Genomic DNA, 12,064 nt, shown 5'->3' on the forward strand with positions numbered 1-12,064 from the left:
TAATGGGTTAATTGTATGGTATTTTAATTCTGTCTCAATAAAGCTGTTTTAAAAAGTATATTTACGGGGGGTGTGGGGAAGGATGGACTGGGAGTTTGGGGTTAGTAGATGCAAACTATTACATATAGAATGGATGGACAACAGGGTCCTACTGTATAGCACAAAGAACTATATATTCAGTGTCCTGGGATAAACCGTAATGGAAAAGAATATAAAAGAGAATGTATATTATGCATAACTGAGTCACTTTGCTGTATAGCAGAAACTGATGCATTTTAAATCAACAATACTTCAATTAAAATATATATATATATTTACAAATTAGACTGAGAAATAGATTCCAATTTTTAAAAATTGCATTTGATTAGAGAGTAATAGGATATTATTAATGTCAGCAGCACTGGTTTGGGAACCAGAGGTTCTAGCTCTAACCCTTTTTATTAGCTAGTTGTGTAACTTGAAGCAAGACGGTCATTTATGAAATGTGAAGATTGTATACAATAATTTTTAAAGCTTTTTTTGGAATTTTATAAAGTTTCAATAGATAGGGCAAATAAAAACTTGATATATAAAACTTAAAAGTTTTAGTAGGCATTTCGGAGCTGCTGTTAAGGTTAAGAGGCTTAGAAATCATTACCAGCTAACTTTGGCTGCTCATTAGAATTAGAATCACCATGGAAGCTTTTTAAAACATACCTGTGTCTGGGCCCAGAGAGTCTGATTTAATTGGTCTCAAGTGGATTCCAGCATCTCATTTCTCCTCTCTCCCTTCTTCTCTTCTCCCCTTCTCTGTTGCTCACATGATTTTAATGTGCAGCCAAAGTTGAGAGCCACTGACTTTGCCAGTGAGCATACTCTGTGTTGGCAGCATCAAAAATCGAATCATTTTCTTCATGTTCTCTCCAACGCTTGATAATGTTATGTTTGTCTCTTGGTGGGTTGCAGATGGGGATGGATATGAAAAAAATAGGTAGGCCTACAATAGAAAATATTATCTTAATACTTAATATTTGTTAAATTAAGTTGTGCCACTTATAATGATTTCTTATGACAGATTTAGATATAAATTATTGGTTAAATAGGTTCAACTTTGAGCACTGCCTAATTTGCCATTGTCAAGGTTTTATGAACTTTCCTCAACTATTTTATTCTATGGCTTTAATGGAACATAACATTCCTTATTTTTATAATATCTGTATTACAAAGTGTTTTCATTTCCACAGGTCATAGGTTTTGGATCTGTTAAAATTGCAGCATTCATAGCTATGGTAGGAATTCTTTCTATTGTGGCTCAGGTGAGTGTTATTTTACTCATCCTTTTTTTTTTTAGTGTTTTTAATCTGAAGTAACTGTAGATTCATAGGAAGCTGCAAAGAAATATTCATGGAGATCTCCTGCACCACTACCTCAGTTCCCCTCCTCCTCTGCCATGGCAACATCTTGTGTCCTGTGGTACAATATCAAACCCAGTAAACTGACAATGAATACAGACCATAGAGTTATTCCATTTTTAATAGAACCTTAAGGTTATGATTTAGGAGGAATTTAACACAACTTTTCAATACTTTGTAGAGCATGTGTTGTTACCTCTAATGGATCAATTCAGCAAATAGAAATTTGCTTTTACAACCACCAGCCACAATCTAACTCCAGTATTGCAAAATTAACCAGAAAAATGTTTCAATATTATTTTAATATTGAAAAGTAATGAAGGTGAAAAGCAGAAATGAAATTTTGTAACTATTACAATCCTTGGTATCCCCAGGACTGAAGAAATGGTGGTAAGTCAGTATGTTAGGATATATGTAATGAGTAAAGAGTATTTATTAAACGTTTCCCCATCTATTATAGGACCACAAAAGACAGGGCATATGTGCTTTAAATTAATTCATTGATATGCTTAGGTGCATTCACTATATCATATGGGACTATTATGAGGCTATTTTCCTGGAACAGCTATATGCTGCTTTTAAAGCATGGTAGGCCAGGTGGAGCATTCTTCTGTGATAACTCTTTCAAAGAGAAATGAGAAGCCTGCAAAACTGCTTTGCCCAAATATTAGAATTGACAAGGCTTATAGGAATGCATCAAACCAAGGGTCTTTTATTTTTTTTAACTGTATCAGCAAATGTAAATTATGTTAAACTTTCAAGTTGCTTATGATTTTTATATTAACTCTGGTTAGTCAGTTAGCCCAGATTCACCTTTTATCCTATGCCTTTTCAGGCTATATCACCTAAGTTTTTAGTAGAGTATATATTTGTTAAAATCACATTTGTATCAGTCCAACTTTGTGAAACTGTTAACCCCCACCAAAATCCCACATACTCTGTAAATGTTCATCAGGGGTTTGCTATTCACTGGTGGTTAAATTATTGGCATTTCTCCAAAGAGACAGAGGCATTTTCTTCTCAATCACAGTAACTGTTGAACAGCTGTGATGACCTTTTGGGACGTGATAAGCACCAGATAAACAGGTTTCTGGGGAGGAGGCCGAAGGCCCTGAGCCCAGGTTAGTCTGGAAAGGCCCCGAAGTTTCACCCCTTTTGAGCTACATCAGTACTGCACGGCCTCCAAGGTCTTAGGTCAGGTGGTCTGCCATTTTGAGATTCTTGGTCACCATTAATGGGCTTCCCCACAGAACTTGCATCAGATCTTGTGCTTGTGTTCATATGATTACTCAGGATTATCCCCTTTGCTTTGCAGACGGTCTTTCTTACCATCTTGATGAGGTCATTGGGAAATAAGAACACCGTTCTCCTTGGTTTGGGTTTTCAGATGTTCCAGTTAGCCTGGTACGGTTTTGGATCTCAGGCATGGTAAGCCTCTCCCATAGATTCTTATGAACTAATAGATGTATCTTTTAGAGGAGCTCGAATTAGTTGAGTGTGATGTGAAGGAAGCAGGACTTATTTTACTGGCATAGTGTATTCAACATTTCAAAAACTGTTTAGACTTAATTTGGGGAAGGGTAGAGCTGGTAATTTAGGATTATTTGGATAGATTGCCTTCACCTCAGCAGGCTTTCAGTGAGTTGTTACTTCTTCCAACCCTCCAAAAAAAGTTTTATGCCTAATTTTTAAACACATTTGTCAATTTTTGGAGACAACACATTATAGGCAAAAACAAAACAAGAAGACAAGGAAAAATGACTGATTATGGTGGGATTTATTACTATCATTAGCTGAGTGACTTTGGACAGTGACATAACCTTTATAATACAAAGCATATGAGTTAGATGAACACTGAGATCTCCTCCAGAATCTTGTATATCCTGATCAGTTATTACTCCTAATGTATTAGATTCCCATTAAGAGGAAGGAAGGTCAAATTAAGCCCTGTGGAATAAGAAGAAATAAAAAGAAATTTGAGTGCTATTTTGTTGTGTGGCAAGTTTCCCTATGTGCTTGGCTACCAAATACTAGAGTCCATATCTCCGTTTTAGATATTTGAGTTGGTCCCCATTTTGCAGTCATAAATGGATGACACAATTTAGAAGAACTCGAAATGCTTTAGGTGATCAGTGGTTGATTCTTTTTGTTCTTGGAAATCTTAATTTCAGTCCCATGAACTTTGGTTCAGTAGCTGATTCAGTCAAACTCATGCTACCTTAGAAAGATTCTGTCGACCTAAAGGGTTTTTCCTTTTAAGTAAGGACGTGCATGTCATCCCCAAGAGAGTCTGGCCAAGCAGGTTTTAAGCCCAGTTGGGGTCTCACTTTGCTCACACTCAACGCCTAATACTGACACACATGTAGGTCCCTTTCATTGAGAAAAAAACAAAGGTCTAAAGGAAGCACACTTGGAAGTCTGCAGGATGTCATCCTGAACTTCAGGTCTCTGAAGTGTTATGTGCCACCAACTTTTTCTGTAGGTGACACACAACACTTTATTGAGGGGTAGAAAACTGAGCAGCTCAAAGACAGTATGGAGGTGTGAGCCTTTGAGAAGTACAAAGAAAACAGTGGAAAATTCGTAGTGAAAATGTGGTATTTATAGGAACAAGAAATCCTTTTGTATTTCATTGAGCTTGCATCTAAATACGGTAATAGGGAAACTAGGAAGAAGAACAGATTTGACAGAGGTAAAATAAAGAAATGAAACTTTCCCAGCCCGTGAAGTGATCAGTATAAACAGATGCATAACCTTCTAGGTTAAAAAAAAAATCCATTTTTAAAGAGGAATAAAATAAATGCAACTTAACACAAGAAAACAGAAAGCATTTAGTGCTTTTGCCATTGATTGTACTCTGAACAGCAAGCTCATTGGGGCTGGCCTGCTCCCTGACCGCAGCCTGTCCTGTCATTGCAGGATGATGTGGGCAGCAGGGACCGTGGCCGCCATGTCCAGCATCACATTTCCAGCAGTCAGTGCCCTCGTCTCTCGGAATGCAGAGTCAGATCAGCAAGGTGAGGTCACTGTTTTCCTCCTTCAACGGAGACGTACCTGCCATAAGCATGAGCAACTCTGAACCTCTCTTCACATCAACAAAGCAAGAGGTTACAGCCATGTGGTCCCTGCTCAACAATCATACCTATTTACTTTGGCAAATAGGAAAATTCTGTTTTCCTTCCTACTTTGATCTTTGATCATATTTTTGAAATCTGGACTCAGCAGGTCAGAATACTAAGACAACTATCCATTTTCTCTTTTCAGTTTTGACTCCTCTTTTATTTGTCACCGTTAGAATTTACTAGACTTTAATCGACTTTAATCATATTTTAACAGACTAGTTAGTAAAACAATGAGTTCTTTATTTAATCACTGAAATTTCTTTAATTTGGAATCACTCAAAGTCCATTACTCAATTTAGGAAATGATTCTTTGAGTGGATAAAGAAAAATAAATTGAGTAGTTCTTGATAATTGGATGCAGAGTGAGAGACAAAATTAAGATGACTGTGTAGAGTAGCACTCTGTCTAGACGCTTACTTCATCCTTCTTGTGCCTCTGGCTTCCCTATCAAGCGGTTCCTACTGCCAAAATTAGTCCTTTTCTTTCACCATCACTTAATGGCTTACCTGACTGTAGTCAGAAAGTAGTGAATTTTAGAAGAAAAAAATTTTAATGCCTTAGAGATATTTCTAAAGTTTCAATAAAAAACTAGATTGGAAAAGCTAGTTTATTCATTGCAACTATTTTTCTGCATCAGAAATTAGCCATCTTATTCATATCTACTTTTTTTTTAATCTTTTTTTTTTTTTTAACAGTAGGTCCTTGTTGGTTATCTATTTTAAATATAGCAGTATCATTTGAAGACCACAAATTCTGTGTGTTACCCTGGTTATATTAACTTAGCTGACTGCATCCTTGGGGAGGTGTTGTGCTTGAAGTAAAGGCATGAGCTATCTGTGAAGGATGGGCATTGCCTTGGCATCTAAGAGACACTATCCTGTCTCTCAGGGCATGAATTTTCTTTGACTTTTTTTATGCTTACATGTATTAATACAGATGTTTCTAAATGTTAGCATATAAACTTATTAGAACACACTGTATTAGGTTGAATTATATTTGACCATTTTTGATTTACAGAAACATTCATCTCATGATTCAAGCTAATTTTTGACCTGCCACATTAGATACCAGAGATATCTAGAAATTAGCACTTGGATTTTTCAGTAGAGGTGTACAGGGAGATGGACCTGGAGTATGGAGGTCACTGTGAGGAACAGAATCTGTCTGAAGGTGCTGGGAGCACACAGCATCAGGACCTCTGTGGACTCACACATGGGCAGGGATACAAGAGGCAAAGGGCAGATTTTTATTGTGAAAGTGCCATTAAATGAGTAGAAAAGGAAACTCTCAATCCACAGAAAAGTGTAAATTGCCTATAAATGGAGAATATTAAAACTTTTTTATTATTCCCTGATTATAGGAAGATCTGCTGTTAGGGAATTCAGCCTCAAAAGGATTTTAGAAACATCACTGTCATTTCATACCCTATAGATCATTGAGTGAGGACAACATTAAAAGGACATAGAAAACCAAGGAAACATTTGTGCAATGAATGAAAATATCATGGGTAAAGTCCCTAAAATCTCCTTTCCACAGCCCAGACTACTCAGTCCAGCAGAAGCAGTATTTCATATTAGTAAGAAAGTACTGTTAAGTCTCCAGTCTTGAGACGCTTATCTGAGAAGACTGGCTCCCTTCTCTTTTTTCTGACTTAGGAGTTGCCCAGGGTATCATAACTGGAATAAGAGGACTGTGTAATGGCCTGGGGCCAGCCCTGTATGGCTTCATATTCTACATGTTCCACGTGGAACTGACTGAGTTGGAACTGGAATTGAATTCTAACAATGCTGCCCTGCAGGTAATTTGGTAATAAGTCTAGGTTTACAATAGCAGTTGTGTCTGATTATAGCAAAATCTTCTGACCTTAAATTTGGAAAGTGTTCTTATTTTTATAATACTATTGTATTTGACAGTAGTAAGTGCTATGTTCATTGCTTCCTGGGACTAGGGAGGGATCATTTCAGTGATGTAATATCTTATGTAAAACATTTGTCTTTACTTTGTTCAGATTCTGTTTTCACCTATATAATTATTCTGATCAGAATGCTGTCCTCTGGTGAAGCTCAGGCCAGATAAAAGATGAAATGACCTAAAATTCCAGCTAGAATTTGAGCTAGAGTGCTTTTTCTACTATTTATTTGCTATTACTTCCCTCCTTCCAAGCTATATTTAATATAGATTTCTATACAAAATTGGAATTACTGTTCATGTACATAGTTCATGATCTCAGGTCACAGGGCAGGATTAGAGATAAATAACTTGTTTACATGTTTACATGTTTACATGTTTGGTTAAGCTGTTGGAAAGTTTGGTTAAGCTGTTGGAAAGTGGTGCACAAAGCAGTGATTAGTTGCCCTCCATCATATTCCAGATGCCAGGCTCTGTTAGAATTTGCTATGACACTTAATGAACATTTGCTTATGAGAAAATAACGCACTTTTCAGTGGTGTGCTTTTTTGGGGTCGTCCAGGACTAATTTTGACTAACCAAATCTTCATTTGTTTCCCACACCCATCAGGGAGCTGTCATCCCAGGCCCACCGTTTTTATTTGGGGCATGTATAGTTCTTATGTCTTTTCTGGTTGCCTTATTCATCCCTGAATACAGTAAAGGCAGTGGAATTAAAAAACATAGCAACAGCATCAGCGGCAGCCTGACCAACACAATAGAACGAGGCAGTGATGAAGACATTGAGCCACTACTGCAGGACAGCAGCATCTGGGAGCTCTCTTCCTTCGAGGAGCCTGGGAATCAATGCACTGAACTATAAACTGCAGAAACTAGAATTCTGTAGACTCCATCTCTGAGAGCCATGGAGGAGCCACACCACACTGGAGACTTCATGGTGCTGGAGGGGAGATGCTAGTGGCATGCTTCAGGCCGAGTTTGAGAAGTAACCACCTCCATCCCTCATCTCCCGCCCCTTTCTCCTCCTGTTCCTTTTCTGCCATTCTGTTTCTTTCTCTTTATATGTTAGAACAAGTTAAGGATTGAAATACTTTTCTGCAAATAATATGCAACTCTCAAAGTTATCTGGAGTCCACACTTCGAAACTCAGAAAAAGTCATCTCTGGTAGAAAGGATGACTTTCCTTTAATAACTCCAGAGTAAGAGTGACCATGTCCTTTTCAGTAGAAGGTGCAGGATTATAGGACAACTGCCTTCTCTGGCAAAATTTGAGATAAAGAATCCCATATTTTCTTCCCTCCTGTTTCTCTGAACTGTGCCCGTTTAGCCCATAGGTGTTTATGAGTGGCTGCTCAGTATCAGGGATCTATTGCCTTTGTTCAAAGGTCAAGCAAATAACTAGTCTTACTCTCCTTTCCTTATCTCTACTTCCTATTCTTGGCTAGAATGAAATTCAGCATATACACATCTGGACAGTAATAATATTGATTAGTGATAACCTTTACCGGATGAAGGAAATTTTTTTAATAAATTTAAATCATGAAGAACTAGCAATTCAGATTCCTGGGCCTAATGTTTTGGTTAGATCCAAGGTGATTTTACAGAAGAAAAACATACATCAGCCATTCTGGTGGCAACATAGAAATTGGAGGGTGCTTGTAAGAAAGTTTTCAACAATGTAAACATTCCTAGGTGAGAATGAAAGTTAGTAACTGGATACCAGTGGAGTTTATATCCAAGTTTAGACTCATGTAATGCATTCTTACTATATTTGCTCCCACCCACATCTCCTGTGTCTTACTTTTCAGTGTTTCTCATTCATCACACCCCTGCCTTAACTGCTCTATGTAGGCATTTGTTTTCAGTCAGTCTTTATTTTCATCTATGTATCTGCCACTTGAATCTCATGGGAATATGCACAGTAAATTCCTTTCTAAAATATGATGGTTTAAGAAGCTCAGTTTCAAAATAAGTGTCTTGCTAATTTTTCGAGATGTTTTATGGACAAAGAAAACTTTAGATTATATGTGTTTTCCTGCACCAGTAGGTGGACCATTAACTAGGGCCCATCTTTAACACAGCACTCCTTTGAAAGTTTTATAGGTATGAAATATATGTAGATATTCATAAGGAGTTTTAATTTTTTTTGATGGGGTGCTATGTAAATCTTGTATTTATAAATGTAATGAAGGTATTGACAGAAAAAAATATATACAACTTTTATAAAGGATTGTGTACTGACTGAATACATTTAAAAGAAAATATATTTTGAAACCTGTTCTGCTGCGAACAAAGATAACATATCTTTTTACTATGCTGTTGGTTTTTAAGTTAAGCTTCCTAATGCATAATAAATTTGCAATGGATACTTTTATGTCTTTTGTGTTTCTTTACAGTGAACAGTACCATTGATCTTTGCGTTCTCCTTTGGGTGACTTTCAACTGAAATAAGTTTTTAGTCTTTAAGCTAATGAAGAAGATATGTGTATTTTCAAAATAAGTTTCATTTCAAAATCTCCCTTCAAAAAGTTGTGATCTTCAAAAAGAGATCACAACTTTTTTTTTTTTTTTTTTAAAGCAGGGATACAAACATACTTGTACACCCATGTTTATTAGCAGCATCATTCACAGCAACCAAAAGGTGGAAGCAACCCAAGTGTCCATTGTTGGATGAATGGATAAAGAAAATATGGTATATATTATACATAAATGGAATATTATTTGGCCTTTAAAAGGAACGAAATTCTGACATATGCTACAATGTGGATGAACCTTGAAGATATTATGCTAAGTGAAATAAGGCAGTCACATGACAAATACTATATGGTTCAACTTATATGAAATATCTAGTCAAATTCATACAGAAAGTAGAATAGTGGTGGCAGGACTAAGGGGAAAGGGAAGTGGGAAGTTATTATTTAATGGGTAGAGTTTCAGTTTTGCAGGTAAAGTTCTGGAGATGGATGGTGAGGATGGTTGCACAACAATGTAAATGTACTTAATGCCACTGAACTACTTAAAAATGGTTTAAATGATCCATTTTATGTTAGGTATATTTTGCCACAATTTTTAAAAGATGCTCTCGTGGAGTCTTTGTTCTTTACTACTGCTTATCAAAATTGTAGTTTGGTTTCTTTTTTTTTTTTTTAACCCAGTATAACAAATGTCATTTTTAAAAATTAGGTAGATTTTTAAAATTGAGATAAAATTAACCATTTTAACCATTCCAAAGTGTACAATTCAGTGGTTTTTAGTTTATTCACAAGTTTGTACAGCTATTATCTAATTCCAGAACATTTCCATCATCCCAAAAGAGAAACCCCATACCCATTAGCAATCACTACCAATTCCCCCTATCCCCATCCCCTGGAAACCGGTAATATACTTTATGTCTATAGATTTGCCTATTTTGGACATTTCATATAAATGGAATCATACAGTATGTGACCTTTTGTGTCTGGCTTCTTTCACATAGCATGTTTTCAAGGTTCATCTATGTTGTAGCATGTGTCAATTTTTATTCCTTTTTAAGGCTGAATATTCCATTGTGTGGCATATACCACATTTTCTTTATTTAGTTAATTGATAATGTATCAATCAAATGTCAGTTGGCATTTGGATTGTTTCCACTTTTACGTTATTATGAATAATGCTGCTGTAAACATTCTTGTCTAAGTTTTTGTGTGAACATGTCCTCCTAGGTGTATGTCAGGGAGTAGAGTTGCTAGGTCATGTAGTAACTATGATTAGCCATCTGAGGAACTGACATAGAGCTGCACATTTTACATTCCCATCAGTAATGTAAGAGGGCTTCAATTTCTCTGTATCCTTGCCAACATTTATTATTTTCTGTTTTGTTGTTGTTTATAGACATCCTAGTGAGTTTAGAGTGGTATCTCACTGGTTTTGATTTGCATTTCCCTTATGATGATGTTGAGCATCTTTTTGTGCTTATTTGCCATTTATATCTTTTCTTTGGAGAAATGTCTATTCAAGTCCTTTGCCTATTTTTGAATCAAGATGTTTGTTCTCGTTGAGTTGTATGAGTTCTTTATATATTCTGGACACTAGACTCTTACCAGATGTATGATTTGCAAATATTTTCTCCCATTCTGTGGGTTGGCTTTTCTGTTTCTTTATGGTGTCCTTTGATGCACAAAAGTTTGTGTTAATTAGGTCCGATTTATCAGCTTTTTTTCTTTTTGGTGTTTTGTATGGTGTCATATCTAAGAATCTGTTATCAAATCCAAAGTAATGAATTTATCCGTATGTTTTCTTTTTTCACACATCTTAAAAGTTACCATTTTAACCACTTTAAAAGTACAATTCAGTGTTTTTTAGTATAGTCATAATATTGTTTAGCCATCTGTACTATCTAACTCCAAAATCTTTTCGTGTTCTTGCTGGCCATTTGAATATTCTCTTTGCAGAAATGTGTATTCAAATCCTTTGCCCATTTTTAAAATGGATTATCTTTTGTTGTTGGCTTGTAAGTGATCTTTATATATTCTGGATGTAGACTCTTATCAGATATACTGTTTATAAATACTTTCTGTCATTCTGTGGTTTTTCTTTTTACTTTCTTGATAGTGTCCTCTCATGCACAGATTTTGATAAAGTCCAGTTTATTTTTTTCTTTTGTCAGTTTTGCTTTTGGTGGCATATTTGAGAAACCATTGACTAATCCAAGGTCATGAAGGTTTACAACTATTTTTCCCTTCTAAGAGTTATATAGTTGTATCTCTTACATTTAGGTCTTTAATCCATTTGGGTAAATTTTTTGTATATGGTGTGAGATAGAAGTACTAATTTATCCTTTTTCATGTAGTTATCCAGTGCCCTATACCATTTGTGGTTGTCTTTTTTTAAAAAAAACATCTTTATTGGAGTATAATTGCTTTACAGTGGTGTGTTAGTTTCTGCTTTATAACAAAGTGAATCAGCTATACATATATCCCCATATCTCCTCCCTCTTGCGTCTCCCTCCCTCCCACCCTCCCTATCCCACCCTCCCTATCCCACCCCTCTAGGTGGACACAAAGCACCGAGCTGATCTCCCTGTGCTATGTAGCTGCTTCCCACTAGCTATTTTACATTTGGTAGTATATATAAGTCCATGCCACTCTCTCACTTCGTCCCAGCTTACCCTTACCCCTCCCCGTGTCCTCAAGTCCATTCTCTACGTCTGCGTCTTTATTCCTGTCCTGCCCCTAGGTTCTTAAGAACTTTTTCTTTTTAGATTCCATATATATCTGTTAGCATACGGTATTTGTTTTTCTCTTTCTGACTTACTTCACTCTGTATGACAGACTAGGTCCATCCACCTCACTCAATTTCATTTCTTTTTATAGCCGAGTAATATTCCATTGTATATATGTGCCACATCGTCTGTCGATGGAAACTTAGGTCACTGCCATGACCTGGCTGTTGTAAATAGTGCTACAATGAATATTGGGGTGCATATGTCTTTTTGAATTATGGTTTTCTCTGGGTTTATGCCCAGTAGTGGGATTGCTGGCTCATATAGTAATTCTATTTTTTGTTTTTCAAGGAACCTCCATACTGTTCTCCATAGTGGCTGTATCAATTTACATTCCCACCAACAGTGTAAGAGGGTTCCCTTTTCTCCACACCCTCTCCAGC

General features: G+C 36.4%; 1 protein-coding gene across 1 annotated transcript in view; it reads left to right on the forward strand.

Moving 5' to 3' along the window:
* The window catches only part of MFSD14B (major facilitator superfamily domain containing 14B), a 79,993-nt gene extending 71,198 nt beyond the window's left edge, over positions 1-8,795 (forward strand). The window contains exons 9-13 of the mRNA XM_065878701.1: positions 1,224-1,295; positions 2,707-2,819; positions 4,311-4,408; positions 6,169-6,311; positions 7,032-8,795. Coding sequence (XP_065734773.1) covers positions 1,224-1,295; positions 2,707-2,819; positions 4,311-4,408; positions 6,169-6,311; positions 7,032-7,283 — 678 coding nt within the window. The 3' untranslated portion in view covers positions 7,284-8,795. The remainder of the gene's footprint in view (positions 1-1,223; positions 1,296-2,706; positions 2,820-4,310; positions 4,409-6,168; positions 6,312-7,031) is intronic.
* The last annotated feature ends 3,269 nt before the right edge of the window (positions 8,796-12,064 follow it).

This window comes from Phocoena phocoena, chromosome 6, assembly GCF_963924675.1.
Source record: "Phocoena phocoena chromosome 6, mPhoPho1.1, whole genome shotgun sequence".
Classification (NCBI taxonomy): domain Eukaryota; kingdom Metazoa; phylum Chordata; class Mammalia; order Artiodactyla; family Phocoenidae; genus Phocoena; species Phocoena phocoena.